Source organism: Monodelphis domestica, chromosome 4, assembly GCF_027887165.1.
Source record: "Monodelphis domestica isolate mMonDom1 chromosome 4, mMonDom1.pri, whole genome shotgun sequence".
Lineage (NCBI taxonomy): Eukaryota > Metazoa > Chordata > Mammalia > Didelphimorphia > Didelphidae > Monodelphis > Monodelphis domestica.
In genome coordinates, this window is record NC_077230.1 from 254,173,032 (window position 1) to 254,194,018 (window position 20,987).

The 20,987-nt window shown below is 37.2% G+C and overlaps 1 protein-coding gene across 1 annotated transcript; it reads left to right on the plus strand.

Annotated features, from left to right (window-relative positions):
- The first annotated feature begins 2,920 nt into the window (after positions 1–2,920).
- On the plus strand, positions 2,921–16,972 carry MMP7 (matrix metallopeptidase 7). The gene is made up of 6 exons (XM_007494974.3): positions 2,921–3,261; positions 6,561–6,784; positions 6,869–7,017; positions 11,449–11,577; positions 12,521–12,682; positions 16,486–16,972. The coding sequence occupies exons 1-6, from the start codon at positions 3,070–3,072 to the stop codon at positions 16,497–16,499; spliced, it is 870 nt and encodes a 289-aa protein (XP_007495036.3). The 5' UTR covers positions 2,921–3,069; the 3' UTR covers positions 16,500–16,972.
- The last annotated feature ends 4,015 nt before the right edge of the window (positions 16,973–20,987 follow it).

A 20,987-nucleotide genomic window follows, 5' to 3' on the forward strand; every position in this document is an offset into this window, starting at 1 on the left:
ATACCATCTTACGTTTATCTAATGTTTTACGGATAAAAATTTTACATTGAACCTTGAGCCAAAAAAAGAACCTTTAGGAAAAATTTATGACCAAATAAGAGGTAAAATGAATAATTTTGACTATATTAAATTTAAAAGCTTTTGTACAAACAAAACCAGTGTAACCAAGATTAGAAGGGAAATGACAAACTAGGGAGAAAGTTTATCACAGATTTCTCTGATAAAGGTCTCATTTCTCAAATATAAGAGAACTAAGTCAAATATTTAAGAAACCAAGTCATTCCCCAATTAATAGTCAAAGGATATGAATAGGCAGTTTTCAGATGAAGAAATCAAAGCTATCAATAACCATATGAAAAAATTTCTAAATGACTCGATTAGAGAAATGCAAATTAAAACAATTTTGAGGTACCACTTTATACCTAGCAGATTGGCCAATTTGACAGTAAAAGAAAGTGATAAATGTTGGAGGAGATGTGGCAAAGTTGGGACACTAATACATTGCTGGTAGAGTTGTGAACTGATCCAATCTTTCTGGAGGGCAATTTGGAACTATGCCCAAAAAGGCTCTGAAATAATGCATGCCCTTTGATCCAGTAATACCACTACTAGGTCTGTATCTCAAAGAGATTTTAAAAAAGCAGGGGGGAATGATCTACTTGTACAAAAATATTTATAGCAGCTCTTTTTGTGTTGGTAAGGAGTTGAAAATTGAAGGGAATGACTAAAAAATTATGATATATGTTGGTGATGGGATAACATTGTGCTATAAGAAATGATGAACAGGATGATTTCAGAAGGGACCAGAAAGACCTACATGAACTGATGCAGAGTGAAATAAGTAGAACCAGGAGAACATTATACACAGTAACAGTAATATTGTGGAATGATCAGTTGTGAAAGACTTAGCTACTCTCAGCAATACAAAGATCCAGGGCAATTCTGAAGAACTTATGGCAAAGAATGCTATAATCGGAAAGTAGATCAAAGCATATGATTTTTCACTGTAGGTTATTTGAATTTTTATTTGAGAATTTTTGTTTTATATGATTATTCTCTTACAAAAATGAACAATATGGAAATTTGTTTTGCATGATAATACATGTATAACCCAGATAGAATTGTTTGCCAACTCCTGGAGGGAGGAAGGATATGAAGGAAAAAAACAATTTTGACTGTATAATATCAGAAAAAGTATGTGGAAATTTGTGATAAAATTAATTGTATTTGTAATTGATGATTAATTAAAATAAAATTGATAAAATAAAATATCTTTACAAAAAGAACCATTAGGAATGATTTAATCCAACCCTTTCCGTTTAGCTGGGACAGTTAGCTGATTCAGTACCTAAAGTGCTGAGATGAAAATCAAAATACACCTAATTCAAAACCAGCCTCAGACACTTATTTAATGTATGACCCTTGGCAACTTGTAACCTCGGTTCCCCCAACTGTAAAGTAGGTACAATAATAAACATCTCCCACCAAGGCCAGTACAGATGAAGTGAGGTATCATTTGTTAGGTGCTTAAGATGATACCTGCTACAAAGTAGTCACTTCATAAATTCCTGTATCCTTCCTTCCTCCTTTTCTTTACAGAAGAGGAAAAGGGCTTACAGAATAGCAAAGCCAACATTCAAACCCAGGTCCTCCAACTACATAACAAATGGGCTTTCCAGAACCATATATAGCCTCAAAGCAGCTCTATGTAAGGTAAAAGTCATGCCAGTTTTATCCTAGATTGACTGCTGAGGAAACCAAAAGATTAAATGATTTAATCAAGTTATACAACTCTCAGTTGTAGCATTGGGATTCATGCCTAGATCTTCTAATGGCAGTCAGATGGCACAATAGATAAGAGTGCTAGACCTAGGGTCAGTAATTCCTGAGTTCAAATCCAACCTCAGACATTTACTAGTTTGTGATTCTGGGCAAGTCATTTAATCTCCGTCTGCCTTAGTTTTCTCAGTTGTAAAACAGAGATTATAATAGCATCTCTCTCACAGGATTGTTGTGAAAGTCAACTAAGGCAATATTAATTAAACACTTAGAACTGAGCCTGGCACATAGTAGATGCTCACCCCCTTTCTTTTCCCCTTCTGATATTAAGTCCAGTCACTGTATTATGTTTCTGCTCATATGAAAAGATTATACCTGTCTAATCATTGCTGTGACAAGAATCAACATCTTGATACTTGGAGGCAGATAAATGGCTAAACATTTCCATTTTGCTGTATTTTTAGTGGATTATTGCATTATACAGACATAAATGCTATGAGAATTTATAAATCAGAGAAGGGCAGAGTTTATAGACTATGGAAGGAGGGAGGACAAGCAAATAAAACATGATACAAATATTGTACAGCAAGGGTACAAGTGACTACCATCCACAGAACCTGAAGAGACAGGACTGACTAAAGCCTGATAGAAAAAGTGCCCATTGATAAGCAAAGCCTTCAAAATGTTCTGACAATGAGGAGGAAGAGGAGGAGAAAGGCTATGCTAGGTAAGAGGAGGAGTTTCAAGAAGTCTTGTGTTAGATAAAAGAAACTAGTTGGAAAAGAGGATTCAAATCCATGACTATGAGTATTCATTTCATTCAAGGGGCACCTGGGAGCCATTGTAGGCTTCTCAGAAAGGGAATACCAATCACAGTGGCACCAAAGAAAAATGGTTCTCATTGCTTTGGATAAGGAAATCCAAAATGATGAATAAACCTCAGTGGCAAAAAAGAATCAGTTGATACTATTCCAAGTTCCCCTGCCTAACCTTTCCTTTCTAATGTATATGGGTAAGAAGGGAGAAGATTATCCTCAAGAATGTTCCTATTAACTTAATTAAGAAGAACAAGCCTGAGCCAATACAATTAATATAGTGATTGGCTGAAACCATAAAGCTTACAGGAAGAAAAAAAACCTCTAGAAAAACAAACACAAACTGAACATCCTGCTGATTCAACCTAATGCTTCCTCATTTTCATTAGAAAAAAGAAAACTATTTTGAAAGATCTAAAAAACAAAGGAACAAGAAAGTACTTTAAAAGATGAGTCACCTATTGACACACTCAAGATGAAAAACTATATAAACTTGCAGACTGGATACAATTATTGTATCAACTATAGGGTCTTGAAGAATAGTTTCTTAACAGCAAGTATGCTCTACTCTGCATTATGCATAGTGAGTCTCTGGACATGCAGCCTTGCTTTTCCACTGCTCCCTAAAATTAACAGGACTTATTATGAACAATGGGAAGTAGCCGAGGTAAGTATCTGCATTTTTTTCCTAAGACCCTCAACTAACTCAAAGAAGATACTGTAAGTATATTTGTACCAAGATGCTCTGGACCCATTTAGCTATACTGTTTGTCCTATTATATTTCTTTGTATGGAAGACAATGTTTGATCTGTTAGGGATTGTTTCCTTTTAATACTAAAGTCCACAAAACTATAATTTCTTTTTCCCTAAGATTGCAAATTACTTTTTAAAAATTTTATTTTATTTTTTGTTGTTAATTTTATGTTCCTATCTAAGGCTGTTTCCTCCTCCCTTCTGTACTAGAAAAGAACATGAAATATATTACCCATCAGATTTATGGATAGGCGAAGAATTTATGAACAAACAAGAAATAGAAAGCATTGCAAGATGTAAAAGGAATAATATTTATTATGTTAAATTAAGGATTTGAGCAAACAGAGCCAATATAGCCAAACTTAGAAGGAAAGCAGAAAACTGGAGAGGGGGATTTTTATAGATAGTTTTGCAGATGAAGGTCTCATCTCAAATACATAGAGAACTTTCACAAAACTACAATAAGCCAAATTAACAAATTAAGCAAATAAGATTAATCAGCAGGATTTGATCAAAGTGGCTTGAAAGTTATCCAAGCCCATCTTTGAACCCTCCTGTACCATAAGAGTTGGGTTATCATACAACTGTTGAGGGAACCCAGGATTATTGTTTAGAAGAATAAAATCTATACTAATTTAAGGGAAATTTTAGTGTCAAAGAAAGATATTAAATAAAGAGACAGCATAATATAGCACCATCTTCAGAACCATGCCCAGAAGATCTTGGTTTAAGTCCTATATCTGACACACAATGGTTGTGTGACTTTTTTTTTAAGGGACTTTTTCAAGTCACTTAATTTCTCTGTGTTTTAAGTAATGTTCTAATATTATAAGTTGCAAAAATGGTACCAACTTTCTTTGATAAAAGGAATTTCCTTAACCAGACATTTCCTCCTAATACTAGTGGAATCATAGATTCAGAACATATCCTATTCAATAATATTTTATTGGCATTTATTTAGGTTTGTTAAACAATATTCAAATATCACATTTCACATTCACAACAATATAGCTGAAGAAACTGAGGCAGACATGTTAAGTAACTTCCCTAGGATCCCATATCTGTCCCCTTCCCTTTATTCTGAATGTTACTCTAGTGACAACAGCCTTTATGCTGTTTCTCAAACACTACATTTCTATCTTTCACCTCCAAGCCTTTTCACTGCCTACTCTCCATGCTTGGAACTCTGTGTGTGTGTGTGTGTGTGTGTGTGTGTCTGTCTGTCTGTCTGTCTGTCTGTCTGTCTGTCTTTCTCTGTCTCTGACTGTCTCTCTCTCTCCAACTTTCTGACTCTCTCTCTCCCTTTCTGTCTCTCCATCTGTCTCTTTCAGTCTCTCTGTCCCTCTGTCTCTTTCTCTCCCTGCCCCTCTCTCTGTCTCTCCTCTCTGTGTGTCTTTCTCTCTGTGTCTCTTTCATTCCCCTTTTTCTATCTCTATCCTCTGTGTCTCTGTGTCTCTTTCTCCCCCCTCTGACTCTGTCTTTCTGTATGTTTGTCTCTCTTTTCCCTCTCTCTGTCTCTCTGCCTCTGACTCTCTCTCCCCCCTTTGTGTCTCTCCATCTGTCTCTCAGTCTCTGTCTCTGTATCTCTCTTATCTCTTTCTCTCCCCTCTTTGTCTCCTCTCTCTCTGTCTTTCATTCCCCTTTTTCCTATCTCTCTCCTTTGTGTCTCCGCTCTTTCTTTCTCCCCTCCTCTCTCTGTCTGTCTCTCTTTCACCCCTCTCTGTCTCTCTCTGTCCCTCTCTCTGTCTCCCTCCCCTCTTTGTCTCTCTTGCTCTGTCTGAAACTCTCTCTGCCCCTCCCTCTCTCTGCATCTCTTTCTCCCCCTTGATTTCTGCTTCTTGACTTCCATGATTTCCTTCAGATCTCAGATAAAATTTCACTTCTAGAAGAAGCCTTTGCCAATGTTTTAATACTAGCTCCTTCCTTCTGTTGATGATGCCTGTATAGATTTTTTTCTACATAATTGTTGACATGCTCCTTGAGATCAGGGACTATATTTTCTTTCCTTTGTAACCTCAGTGCTTAACACGATGGCCGGCACATAGCTGGTGCTTTATCTTAATAAATGCTTACTGACTGACTTACTGACTGACCAGTGTCTGAGGACAGATCTGAATTCCAGTTTTCCTAACTCCAGATTGAGTGCCAAATACCTAGCTACTAATAAACTATTCATGTTTGATTTAATGTCCAAAAATTAACCCTTATCTTCTATCTGATCTAAGACAGAAGAGCAGCAAGGGCTAGGCAATTGGGGTTAAGTGACTTTCATAAGGTCACACAGCTAGGCTAGGTCTGAGGCCAGATTTCCTTATTTTCCTTATAGTGTCATTTTAAAAAAGGGTACTGGATCTGGACTCAGAAGGTTTGGGTGCAAGTGCTGGCTCCTTCATGTATCTGGTATATGATCTTGGGAAAGTCAAATCACTTCTGAGATTTCATGGGGACAGTAAAACCTGCCTAAATTCATAGGATTATTGTGAGGATCAAACAAGGTCATATTTGGGAGAGAATTTTTAAATTGTACATTGCTGCAGAAATGTAAGATATGATTACTGAGGCAAGTAAGATTTTGTAAAACATTGATGTAATTACAAATACTTTGGGGAGGGGATAAGATGGAGAGGAGAGAATCCTGGTGACTCCCAGTTTAAATCTAGTTGAGTAGTTTAGAACTTGTGAAAAAAACATGGAATCATTTTATTCTCTTAAAGTCACTCTGGGAAACTAGGTGGCCCAATGAATGGAGTCAGTAAAACTCATCTTCATAAGTTCAAATCTGACTTCAGATACTTTCTAGCTGTGTGACCCTGAGCTAGTCACTTAACTCCCATTGCCTAGCCCTTACCACTCTTCTGCCTTGGAACCAATATAGAGTATTGATTCTAAGATGGAAGGTAAGAGTTGAAAAAAAAAAGGTATAGGAAAAGTTTTTTTCTGGATGCTGTGTTATGTCTTGTGGATCCTAGAGGGGTGAAATGAACTATTGTGTGGGTTGATTTTTAAAACAATTATTTATTCATTGGCTAACAGGCAACTCCCAGTAGGAAGGGAAAACATTACAATTCTGATTAAATCCTGGATTTTTAAAGAAAATAGCTTTTCCTTGATCCTCTTAGTGAACTAGGATTTCAGGGCAATGGCCAGCTGGGTATTTCAGTTTAAAGAGGACAAAAAAAAAACAGTAAAATTACTTTCATTCTTTAAAACAGGAATATCTCAATAAATTCTATGCATATTCTCCTGAACCACAAAAAAAACATTTTGAAAACAAAGTAAAAGAAATGCAAAAATTCTTTCGCCTAGAAGAAACAGGACTTTTAAATCACAAAACTATGGAAATAATTCAGAAACCTAGATGTGGAGTACCTGATGTACAAAATTTCCAGTTGTATCCTTTCACCCCTAAATGGCCTTCCAATGTCGTGACCTACAGGTTAGTTGTACTTGTGTTCATTTTGGTAAGACAATAAAAGCCATTTTACGAGGTATCAATATTGTTTTCTTGTCTGGCTGCCAGGATTGTTTCTTATACTTCGGACTTACCAAGATATAAAGTGGATCAGTTAGTAGAGCAGGCTTTAGGCAAATGGAGTGAAGTTTCAGCATTGACCTTCAAGAAAGTGCTCATAGGAGATGCAGATATTAGAATTGGTTTCGCCAGAGGAGGTAAGGCTGATCCTTTTAAACAAATCCATTTTTTTTTCTTTTTATGGTAAATTTGATAGATGTCAAACAAATGCAAGCATTTCCATATGTGAAAAACAGAAGAGAATTGCATATGAAACTATGAATCTTAATTACATTTGGCTGTTTTTTAGAGCATATCATAAACTGAGCACTTATTAAAATATTGCCATATTTGTCTGTGGGGATTTTTCCCCAAACTTCTCTTTTTTTCTAATATGTATATTTTCTACTATTTCACTGAGATATTTTTATTTCTTTTTTCCTTATTTTTGTCATCACTATTATTCCTCCCTCTCATAATTCTCCTGCCATCCTGAAACAAACAGCAAATCCATATTTTATACATTGTCAGAAACTACATTATTTTCCTTAATGCTATTGTAAATATTGAGAAATAACTGTTGGGTCAACTGGGGCTAAGATACACAGCCTCCTCTATCTAACTAAGGAACTCCAGTACCAGAAACATGGTCAGAATGAATTTCAGTCTTGGGAGAGCCTGATTTCAAAGAAGAAACTCTGCTCCCTTTTTTCCTGGTCCTTTTTTTTTCAACCCCAACCCTGAGGTCCTGGGAACAATTTACATATGACTTAGGGTGAACCTCACATCTAGGGTTTCCCCAAAAAAGAAAAGTAGAAAGGAATTCAATGGACAATAAGAATAAGGTATACAATCGGTATTCTTTTCTTTCACAAAAAATTATGCTAAAACAATGCACATGACAGTAAGAATTAAATTAGAAGAACAGCAATACTATCATATCTAGGCAAAATGTTGATGCTTAAAGCAATAAAAAACTAAAGCAGTTTGTGGGGCTACTGATTAAGCCTTCTATATTTCACCTTGGCTCTGCACTATCCAAAAAACTCCCAATACATGATTTCTGATTTAAAAAAAAACAACACATTTTTTTTTAAGCTCCGACTGATCCTCTTGTTGGTGGTCTTCTCTAAGAACATTGGAACAGTTGCTAGGGACTCTTCCTCTTGCCACCATTCAGCTCTGACCAAAAGGACTCAGACCCTTTAGACTCACAAGGTCTCCTAGAAGCTTGGGCATGTTTATCTAGGGAATAAATATTCCTAAGACCAGGAAAGAAGAAAACAGACATGAAAGTAGAAAAAACAGACAAGGTTCCAAGTAGCAATTCATCAGTTCAAATCCCTCAGCATTAGCTGCCATGTGGTTGAGGTCATCATGATTCCTAATCCCTTACTGGAAGTCTCAGAATTACATGACACCATGTAGACATTCAAAGAGAGGAGAGAGGGAAAGAAAAGAGGAGAAACAGAGAGGGGAAGGGAGACAGAAAGAGGGAAATGGAAGTGGAGAGAGAGGAAAGATAACTCCTCTTTTAACTCATAGTAGCCCATTGTTTTCCATCCACTGTTACAGCTAGGAAAGAGAATGAAGGGGACACTCAGGGTTTGTCATGTTATAGCAAAATATCAAGTCCTTTCAGTGCTGAATTCATGACATGACCAGCAGCATCCAGAGAGACCATCACATTAAATTCACCAAATATTAAGTCACACTCAGCTGGCCGAAAACAAGCAAGGAAGGTTCATGGATATACGTTTCTTCAATCCACATTACATTCATACCTTATCTATTTTGTTAAATTATGATAACAGTTTTTCTGATCAACAATTTTCTGTTGTATCTTTTTTCCTGTTGTATTTTGACAGGTCACAAGTAAAGAAGGTATATTGTCTGACTAATGCATGAATATTCTTATTCATTAGAGTGGTAGTTTAATTAACCTATAGATTGTAATTTTAAAATGTACAATTAAAATTTAACAGAGGTGACCAAGGCTAAAAAAAGTTAAGTGATTTGCACAGGGTCAAACAGGTCGTATGTGGGAAAGGCAGGATTTGAATCTAGAATTCTATCAAATGAGATTATGCTCATGAAACTTTTTGCCACAAAATTTTCTGTGAGAATGTCAATGATTATTATATTAACCACTATATCATGCTATTTCTTTAATAATTCTAGGCTATTTGTTTAATATGAACATTAAATTTTATGAAGAACAAAAATTTTTTACATGATAGGACTCAGAGACATGTCACTCATACATATAAATTGCTAATATTTGCTGTTCTCAAATAATGCGAGTTAAGCTTGGTTTTTCCAAGACTCAATGGTCTGGTGAATATGTCTATTAAGCATCTAAGAAGAGCATGAAATGATGGCTGGAGAGATAGCCTCTCAGTCAAGGACATCTGGATTTCAGTCGTGTCTCTCCCACATACCACTTGTACAACCCTGGGAAAGTCACTTAATCTCCACGACTCAGAGATAGCTTTCTGCACCTATTATAAGTGAAAGAGAAAGTACTAATCTGAATTGTTAGAAGTTTTTCAATGGGAGCTCTCTGTATCACAAAATCACAAGTCCAACCAAAAATATCTTTTTTTAAAGTTTGTATTAATTAACATAAACTAGTTCACCTTGAAACTTTAACTATGATATCATAAAGAAATATGAATCAGAAAACTACTCATGGTGTTCAGTGACCAAAATTTAAATCAATATATATGTACTAATTTCCTACTATTTGTGGGGAACTATATTAGAAAATGGTGAAGAAATAAAAGCTAGCTGAGACAAAAGTTCTTTTCTCATGTAAGTTAATAGAGCAATTACTCAAGACCAATAAGACATGCAATAAGCACATAAGAGATGTATAATAAGTATATAATAAGAACTAGCATTTAAATAGCATCTACTCTGTGCTAGATGCTGTATTAAGCACTTTACAGTTAAAATTTCATAAGATCCTCAAAACAGCCCTAAGAGATAGAATCTATTATTATCTCCATTTTACATCTGAGACCTGTGTTCAAGTGTTATCTTTTTTTTCTTTGTTTTGCCAGAACCTGGCACATAAGAATTTTCTGAACATCTGTCAATTGATTCTGTTATGGGGAATATTGATCTTGAATTGGTAGATGTCAATAGTCACCCCTGGCAGAGAGCTTCAGTTGATGGCAATTGATATCACTAGCTGGAGACAAGACTATTTTAAAAACCCATTTATTTAATTCATTCAAAGAGCAGGGACAGGAAAAGGAAAATATTGATTATTGATCCATTTACTTTAATCTGATCTATCTATCTAAAACCTGGATCCCAAATCTGTCTCTCACGAGACTTCTTCCCTGAAAAATCAGGGCTAACAATTATTCTGTCTGTCTGAATATAAAAATCTATCTTACTAAAGCTATTATTTATATTTCTACTTAAACTCTTTTCCTTCTAGTGTAGCTTCTAAGATTCAGTGTAGCTCTCTGTGTCTTTCTCCAGTCTCAGAAGATTCTCTGGGACAGCTTCAGAGATACTGCTAGCTATCTTGCTCTCCACTGCCCCTGTGGTGATTCAGGGAACAGCCTGAGCTTTTCTCACTCAGTCTCCAATTCTTATCCACTATCAAGATGGTTTTCCAGGCTAAACTGTCTCCAAAATCTTCTAAGATTTACAGAGCCAAATCCCTAGACACCTTTCCTCAACAAGGAAAATCTAGAGAGTGACCAGTAATCCAACTGCCTCTCCTGGGGGGAAGGGGGACGGGTTCTCTACCCCTGACCCTCTGAAAAGTCTCTTGCTGTTTAAAGGAGCCAAGGTGAAAAAACTTCTCCTAGCCTAAAATCCTTAATTCTTCCTAGGACTTCATCTTTAATGAAGCTAATTAATTATTATTTACAACTCATTGATTGATTGATTGATTGTCAATACTAGCTGTGAGACCTCTAAGAATATAAATAGTAGGGTATTTTCTGGTTTCTTTGGGAAAGGAACTCCCTGCATTCATAAAATCACAGGTCCAGGGCAAAAAAAAAATGCAAGACCATTCTTGGAAGGAAGTAGGGTATTTTCACTTCTTGGAAGCATAGATAGTCTTCTTACTTCTTCTGGGAAGGTAACAGGGTAGGTAGGCAGTTATTTCACTTCTGGGAAGGAAGTAGGGTAGGTAGTATTTTCACTTCTTCTTGGAAGAAAGCAGGGAAGGTCAGTAGTATTTTCAGTTCGCAGATCAGACTGACAGAGGCTTCCAGATGTGAAATGGTTTGCCTAAGGTCATACAGCTAGTAAGTCAAACGAGACCATAGAATTAGGGAATATTAGATTTAGAGTTGGAAGGAGCCCTAGAAGTTTTCTAATCCAACTGCCTTATTTTACAGATGAGGTAACTAAGGTTCAAATCTAGGTAATTTGCACCTCCATTAGGCTGCCCTCAGATTTCAGGCATTGCCCAATCCACTCTGCCAAATCTCTAGCTACATAGATTGTATAACTGGAATATTTTCATAGGTTAAGAAAAAAAAAAACAGTTCTTAGTGCTCATTTCTGTCTTCTTAGGCAGGCCAATGACTGTTTTTTTGTTGTTGTTTTTTACTTAGCTCATGGGGACTTCTATCCATTTGACGGACCAGGAGGAATCCTAGCTCATGCATTTGAACCAGGGATAGGAATAGGAGGAGATGCTCACTTTGATAATGATGAACAATGGAGTGATGGCAGCCAATTAGGTAAAGCTATTCCACGTTCCTTCCTGTCTAAAGTAGAAAACATGAAGGCAAAAATATGTCACTGGGTACCTAAAATGTGCCATTTAACTATGAAAACAAGAAAGTTATAGTATTAATTAATATGTTAAGCTGTAAGCTTCCTCACTTCCACTATGACTAATAAGGGGGTGGAGAAAGGTACCATGCATCCTATTCAATTCTATAATCATTTAAATACCTATAATGGGTCAGGAGTCAGACAAGGTATTGGATGATACAAAAACAAAAACAAAAAGGCAGTAGGTACAGCACCTTGTCCTCAAGGTGCTTCCACTCCACTGGGTAGAGTAGGGATAGGATCTAACATGTAACAAATAAGAGTGCTCAGTAGCAAGAACTTTGGGTTTCACAGGTAAGATGTCATAACATCTCAGTCTAATGAAAGCTAGTAAAACTTCACTATGCAAGTTCTAAACAGGAGAAAATGAAGAGCTGCTGCTGTTCATTTTCCCCAACCTCTTGCTCTGTTCGGGTATCTCCGTATATCCAAGTAATCAGCTCTCAGACAAATGCAAAGCAGTCCCAGTTTTGATGTCTCCCTTTAACCATGATGTCTAACTGGCTCACACCTTCCCATGAGCTGAAAGGACAGAAGTAAAATCTTTATTTTTATTTAGACCTCTTTCTTAGAAGCTGACTAGAGTTTATTCAGACATTCCAATTACCAAACTGAGTGTCATGGGTTACTCAGCCCACTTAAATTTTCATTTCAAGTTCTCTGAAATAAGGTTATTTGAGAAAGAAATCAATTGAAAAGTCAAGAACCCAAAGAGTGCTTGCTGAAGGACCACTCCATATCAATCTCCCTCCAAATACTGTTTAAAATTTTAAAATAATTGAGAATAATCTTTTTTGAGTTCTTGAATTGTTTTGTAATAATTTAATGTCCTTTCTTTTATTGTAGGAGTTAACTTTTTATTTGCTGCTACTCATGAACTTGGCCATTCCCTGGGGCTAGGTCATTCTTCTGACCCTAACGCTGTGATGTATCCTACCTATGATGCGTCCAACTCAGGGGACATAAATCTGTCAGAGGATGATATCAAAGGGATTCAGGCACTTTATGGTAAGGTGTAAGACTTTCAACACAAAACTACACATTTATCAGGAATTTAGAGAAATATTCATTGATAGATTTGAAGAGGAAAAACTGGGAAATGGGTATCCACTTGGAAAGTAAGCACTACAACCTAGGATTTTTTTTTCTTTTTATCATTGAGACCACAGATATTTATAACCTAATGAAGCTGATCTTTTTTGCCTAAGATGACTGATTCAGAATGTTTAATAAATGAATGTTTTGATCATTTAGTGAAACTAAACCATCTCACTGATAAAATCCAAAATAGCTCACCTTTAGGTAGAATTTGCTCACAATACTGTAAGTAAAATAATTTAAACTCCAGCCCTCTTTCATCTTATTTTCCTTTATGTAGTTTGTGATCCAGTGACTAGACTCTTTATTCTTCTTCACACACTTCTGACTCAAGGCATTTTCACTGGCTATCCTCCATGCATACAATGCACTTCTTCCTCTTTTCCATCTCCTAGTTTCCCTGATTTTATTCAAGTCTCAGCCAAAGTCCCATGTATTTCTCAGTCTTCTGTAATCTGAATGCCTTCCTTCTAGATTATTTCCAATTTGTTATACATAGTTGTTTGCACATTGTCTCCCCAATTAAACTGGAGGCTCTTTTAGCTGAGGCACTTTTCCCTGAGCACTTAGCATAGTGCCTGACCCTCAGCAGGCACTTAATAAATGCTAGTTGACCAACTGACTGACAGTTGGAAGTTATCCTGGAAGCCATCCAGTTCCACCTATCCCCAAAGAAAGATCCTCCCTACGATATCCCCAACAAGGACTCTTCCAGCCTCCACTAGGTGGCTACTAGGCCTCCCATGTCAGCCAGTTCCAATTTTGAATAGTTCTAATTGTAGGAAGCTTTTCATTATGTCAAACCTAAATTTACCTCTCTAATCTTTTATCCATTATTCCTAGTCTTTGGCCCTCTGGAGACAACCTAAGTAAGCCTAACCTCTCTTCCATCTGACAATCCTTCAAATATAACCATCAATTCTTCTTTCCCCCATGCTAAATATCCCCAGTTCCTTCCACTAATCCTCCCATGGCATGATCTGGGGGCTATTTACCAGCATCCTGATTACTCTCCTTCTGGATATGCTTCAACAGGTCAGTGATATCTCTAAAATGTAGCACCAAAACTGAATAAAATTTCAATATGTCCTGCCCAAAGTAGAATAAAGCATCCCTCCTTCTAGATATGATGCCTTTCCATATAGACTAATATAACATCATCTCTTTGACAACTATGGATTAATCATATTGACTTTATTGTAGCTCACTAAATCTCCCAGACTTTTTTTCATACAAACTATTATCTAGCCTTGCCTTGTCTTCTTTATTTATGCTTTTGAAGCCACTTCTTTGGTAGCACTTTTAAGTAGATGATAATTCTCCATAACAAGATTTGCATTTCCACTGATCCTCTCTGTGCACATATTCCCCTAATTAGAATGCCCAGAATTTATACATAGCCGAAGAGTAGTATGTTACCTGCCATCACAGTAGTAGAACCTGTCTTGGTTGCAAAATCTGGGTTTGTCAAGTTTATGACAAACTTTCTAGAATGCTCCCTTTCTTCTGGTGCATTGAGTCAGTCTCCTTATTAGTGAATTCAGAAAGCAAAAGCTGATTTTTTTAAACTCAAATGAAGACCTCTATTTGTATTTCCATTAAATTTCATCCTAGGAGAATGAAACTCCTTGCCTATCAAGATTCTTCTAAATCCTGGTGCTATTGTCCACAGTGTTAGCTATTTCTTCCTGCTTTGTGACATCAGCAAGTTGAAAAGCATGAAACCATATAGGCTTCATATCCAAGTCATTGGTAGACAATTTGAGCAAAATAAGAAAAGGCGAGTGATGATTGCTACTAAAAAAAACTCCCTTCAAGTTGACACCCATCCCTCTATCCATCCATCCTGGAATTGATCATTCAAATATTTACAAATGTACCAAACCACAATGTATCCTACCCTATATCTCTTCAAATGTTTTGCTAAAATATTTTATGCCATGTCTATAATATTCCCCTGATATAATAATAATGGCTTGAAAATAACTAGTATTAACATCATGCTTAAAGGTTCATAAAGCACTTTACAAATGTTATTTCATTTGATCCTTTTGATAACCCTGGGAAATAGGTACTATTATTATTCCTTTTATATATGGGGCAACTGAAGCAGACAGAGGGTATGGGACTTTCCCAGAGTCATAGAGCTAGTACAGATATGAATCACAATTAAAATTCAGGTTTTCCCTGGCTTCAGGTCCAGCACTAAATCTCTGGAGCCACCTAAGCTGCCTCTGTAGATGCACCAGTATGATTAATCTATCCAAAAAAAGGGACTGGGGGTTCATCTGGCATGGCCTTTCCTAGATAAAAACCATTCTTACTCCTGATGATCAGTCCTTCCCTTTCTAGATGCTAACAATGGCAATAACAATAAAAATATACACATTCTAGAATTTTGCTAGGAAATAAAACCTTACAAAAGAGGAAATTATGATTTCGATTTAAGTAACTGACCCAAAGTCATACAACTAGTAACTATTAGAGCTGAGTTTTAAACCCAGGTCCTCTGGCTCTTAATCCAGGTCTCTTTCTATTATATCACATTGTCTCACCTTGCATTATGCTTATGACAGAAATATTTCCCTTTACTAGCATGTAACATGACTGATGATGAAGCAAACAATGATTAAGTGCCTACTATGTGCCAGATATTGTGCAAACAGCTAGAAATACAAAGAAAATCCAAAAATAGCTCCTGAGCTCAAGTTCACAGACTAATGGGGAGACAACTTGCATACAGCTATGTACAAACAAAAAATAAACAAAATAAATTGGGAATACTCTCAGAAGGAAGGTATTAAGATTAAAGAGACCAAGGAAAGGCTTCTAGGAAAAGGTGAGACTTGAGCTGAGATCTGAAGGAAGCTAGGGAAATAAAAATGCAGAGATGAGAAGAGAAAGTCCCAGGCATGGGGGATGGCAAATGAAAATTGTTAAAATATAAATAGTTAAAGGATGTAGTATTGTGATGGAGAACAATGAGGCCAGTCTTCCTTTATAGAGGGGAACAAGATATAGGAGGTTGAAAAGGTAAGTTGGGAAGGGGACAGGTTATATGGGGCTTTAATAGCCAACCAGAGGACTTTATGTTTGATCCTGGAGGCAAAAGGGATCAACTGGATTCTACTGCACAGAGGTGTAAGATGTTTGGACAGCTTTTTAGATAGAGCAGTTTGACTGGAGTAGAGAAACCTGAGACAAGAGGCAAAAAGAGCTATACCAGGTTATACCACCAAATGACCATCTACTATAGAAAATTCAGCAAGACTGAAAGACCTCCAGCACAATGAGTGGACACCTTCTGGTGAATTTATAGGGTATGGACGAGAGCATGTAGGATGGGGGACATGAATGATATGCAGTCTGAATCATTAGAGGGAGCTTCAGTGAAATCATGAGTTTCAAGCCAGGACCTTTCCCTACCCTCCTCACTCCTAAGGAGTCTGTTCTAAATTGTTAGAAATGGTCAAATTGCCCATTTCTGTTGGGACATAAGCATGGAGGAAAAGAGTGACTGACCATGTTAAGACTGGTGGCTGAGTAGTTAGACCTTTCAAAAAGCATGTGCTTATGCTGTTGCCAGATCTCACAACTCTGGACTAGATGAACCACAGACCTACCTGGTCTGAGAGACCCTTAGTTTTTGTCTTTGTGGTTTTGTTTTTGTGTTTTACACAATGTCATAATGTTTTCTTCTGTTCTCTCAACAGGAAAAGGAGATTAATTTCAGAAGTTACAAATCTAAAAGAAAAACATGCATTCAATAGATTCTTCTACATTCCTACTCTATCAAGATGATTTAATTTTTTTCATGAATTTCTATAACAATCAAAATGTTTTTAAATTAATGGTTTTCTTTAAAAATCAAAGACTAAACACAAAAGTACAATGTATTGTTTCATTAATTCATTTATTTTATTCAGCAAACGCTTATTAAGCATCTACTAGAAACAAAGTACACTGAGGACTTCGAGCTATAGACTGTCTACATCATCAGGGAGGACTGGCCTCATTATTTTCCCTTCATATTCACTAGTGCTGTGATTAGTGCTAAAACCAGTGCTTCAAATCCTTCCTTATCATATCCAGAGCAACACAATCACAACTGAGTTGGTTGATGACCAGAACAAGGGCAGGTTTGTCTTAGAACAGAATCCAACCACTGAAGCCTCGGCTGGATGAGTGGCTTGCCCTAAATCATACAGCAAACTGGCTTCAGAACTAGAAAAAGAACTTGGATATCCCAAATCCTAGCCCAAGTTTTCATTCTACCATACTATTCCCCCACCTCACTTTCTAAAAAACATAGGGTCACCCAATTCGCTGCTATATAGGTATGTGCCAAATGGTGATGTTGTACCTTGACTGAGGAGGGATTCCAAATTTTTCTTTTACTCCTCCCAGAACAACCTAGGTCCACCTTAGAAATAGTCACCAACACACCAAAAGCATATAACAGTTTTTGCCAAACAAATGGAAAGGAAGGGCAATTTTTTAAATTTTATAATCATTGTCCCCGGCAACCTGACAAAATTTCTGTGTAGTTTGGGGAGCTGATTGTCTGTCACAGAAGCATACTAGAGATGGATTTGATTATTTCTAGTCTTTTTCTGTTTCCAGCACCATCATCCTACGAAGTGTGATTGGAAGCCACTATGCCAAGACTTTAATAAGTAAAGCTATAACATCACCAAGGAGCACTAAAAGTAACAGAATACTGAGTACTCTATAAAAGTTTTTAAGCTATTTAATTTGTATAAAAAAATTGATATGCATCTCTGACAAAGGTCTAATTACTCAAATTTATAAGGAGCTAAATCAATTGTACAAAAAAGCAAGCCATTCCCCAGTTGATAAATGGGCAAGGGGCATGAATAGGCAATTCTCAGATAAAGAAATCAAAACTATCAATAAGCACATGAAAAAGTGTTCTAACTCTCTTATAATTAGAGAAATGCAAATCAAAAAAACTCTGAGGTATCACCTCACACCTAGCAGATTGGCTAACAATACAGCAAAGGAAAGTAATAAATTTTGGAGGGGATGTGGCAAAATTAGGACATTAATGCATTGCTGGTGGAGTTGTGAATTGATCCAACCGTTCTGGAAGGCAATTTGGAACTATGCCCAAAGGGCGATAAAAGACTGTCTGCCCTATGATCCAGCCATAGCACTGCTGGGTTTGTACCCCAAAGAGATAATAAGGAAAAATACTTGTACAAGAATATTTATAGCTGCTCTCTTTGTGGTGGCAAAAAAAAAATGGAAAATGAGGGAGTATCCTTCGATTGGGGAATGGCTAAACAAATTGTGATATCAGTTGGTGATGGAATATTATTATGCTAAAAGAAATAATGAACTGGAAGAATTCCATATGAATTGGAACAAGCTCCAGGAATTTATGGAGAGTGAAAAGAACAGAACCAGGAGAACTTTATACACAGAAACTAATACATTGTGGCACAAATGTAATGGATGTAGTAGATCAATCAAATGTAAAGGATCACTTCTCTCCCCCTCAAGTCAGACTGTCCTCTAATAAAAAGCTGGAGTCAGTTCTGGGTCCTAGTAACAGAATTTATTCAAGGGAAACAGGAAAAGGGACAGGGCTGATGGAGGGTAAGAACTGAAATTCAAGAGGGAAGGAGGGAGAGGGGGTCTCTACTAGCAGCAATGCAATGATCCAGGACAATTCTGAGGGACCTATGAGAAAGAACACTATCCACATCCAGAGAAAGAACTGTGGGAGTAGAAACACAGAAGAAAAACAACTGGTCGATCATATGGGTTGATGGGGATTTGATTGGGGATATAGATTCTATAAACTATCTTGCAAATATCAGTAATATGGAAATAGGTCTTGATCAATGAAACATGTAAAATCCAGTGGAATTGTGTGTTGGCCTACAGGAGGATGATGGGAGGAAAGGAGGGAAAGAACATGAATCATGTAACCATGGAAAATTATTCTAAATCAATTAATTGAATAAAAATTTTCAAATAAAAAATTCATAGCCATGATCTTTGTGGTGGCAAAAAATTGGAAAATGATGGGGTGTCCCTGGATTGGGGAATGGCTGAACAAATAGTGGTATGTAATGATTATGGAATACTATTGTGCTGAAAGGAATAATGAACTGGAGGAATTCCCTGTGAACTGGAAAGATCTCCAGGAATTGATGCAGAGTGAAAGGAACAGAACCAAGAGAGCATTGTACACAGAGACTACATTATATATTATGGTACAATTAGATGTAATAGACTTTTCTACTAGCAGCAATGCAATGATACAGGACAATCCAGAGAAATTTAGGAGAAAGAATGTTATCCACATCCAGAGAAAGAACTGTGGAACCAGAAATGCATTAGAAAAATATATGATTGGGGGCAACTGGGTAGCTCAGTGGATTGAGAGCCAGGCCCAGAGATGGGAGGTCCTGGGTTCAAATCTGGCCTCAGACACTTCCCAGCTGTGTGACCCTGGGCAAGTCACTCAACCCCCATTGCCTTAAAAAAAAATATATGATCATATGCACATATGATCACACCTAGTGTGATAGGGATATGATTAGGGTTTTGATTTTAAAGGATCACTCTACTGCAAATATGAATAACATAGAAATAGATGATACATGTATAACCCAGTGGAACTGTTTGTTGGCTTTGGGGGAGGGGGAGAAGAATGGGGGATCATGGATAATGTAACCATGGCAAAACATTCTAAATAAAAATTAAAAATAAAATAAAAACTGATATGCAAAGAGGGAATGGAACAGGGTCTACTCACAGAATAGATGGTCACAAATTTGATTCTGGCATATTACCCCAGTATCAATTACCTGTGATGTCCCAATATCATTTGTCAGTAGCAGTTAGTATCACTCTAAGATCATTTAATCAGTTCACAGCTCTTCAATAATCAATTAACATCAATTAGCTTTCACAAAGGAATATTGACTGAGAAAATATAACAAGAACAGAAATATAAACCTAATATAAACAGAAATATAAACCCAGAACCAGAAATACATTCTTCCCTCTACCACCTCAGTCCCTGGGGAGAATAGACATGAAACTTAAAAGCTTCTACACAAACAAAATTAATGCACCTAAGATAAAAAGGAAAGTAGTCAAATGGGGGGGGGGGTGTTTCAGATTTTTCTGATAAGAGTTTAATAACCCAGGCATATAAAATACATATATGAATATTATATATGTGACCAAAAGCTATTCCCCAATAGATTAATAGTCAAAGATATGAACAGTTATCAAAAGAGTTGAAAACATTTACAATCAGATGAAAGAAAGCTACAAATTACTAATAAAAGAAGAAAATCAAAATAGCCTTGATGTATGACCTCACATCCTGCAATTTGACAAAGGATAGAAACAGTTTGTGTTAGAGAGGTGGGGGAAGACTATGTAATAAAGGAGAAAGGGTGAAGGGAAATGGAATCTTCTTCCTTTTAGGCGGAGACAGAGTGAGAGGGGATGTTGTTAAGACAAAGGAAAGAAGGAAGGTGGGTTTGTCTTTTACCACCACCACCACCACCCCAGTTCTCTCTGACTAAGCCCCCTCACTATGTTTGCCTTCAACTCCTAACTGCCATGTTCTCTGGGAAATTTGTGTAAAGAGGCTTGAGGTGGTCAGCCTCTTCCTTCTAGGAAAAGAAGGATCACTTCTCTCCCCCTCAAGTCAGGCTGTCCTCTAATAAAAGCTGGAGTCAGTTCTGGGTCCTAGTAATGGAATTTATTCAAGGGAAACAGGAAAAGGGACAGGGCTGATGGAGGGTAAGAACAGAGATTCAAGAGGGAAGGAGGGAGAGGGGGGTCCCTAGCTAGCTAATATCTTTCCCTCCAAAGTCAGGCAGCTCAGGTCTGACAACCTGAACCCCTTGGGACTCAGAGTAGAGAAACCCTGGTTTCTTGGCAGCACAGTGTACCAAGTTCAAGGTAAGAGAGGCTCTGAAGATCTTCTCAAAGTCCTTGTCCACTGGCTTGGCTTTGGGGAGGATTTTGGATCAGGGATCCAGGGAGAGAGATCACTCAGTTAAGGAATTCAGTCGGAGCCTAACCCCTCTGGTGTGTTAGTCTCAGATAGGAGTCAGGTTTCTCAACTGCCTGGCCAGATCTCTCACTCCCCTCACTTCAAGATTCTGAGTTCTTCCTGCCTAACCCCTGCTGCTTGCAGGGTTCTGCAGCTCTTCCAAGC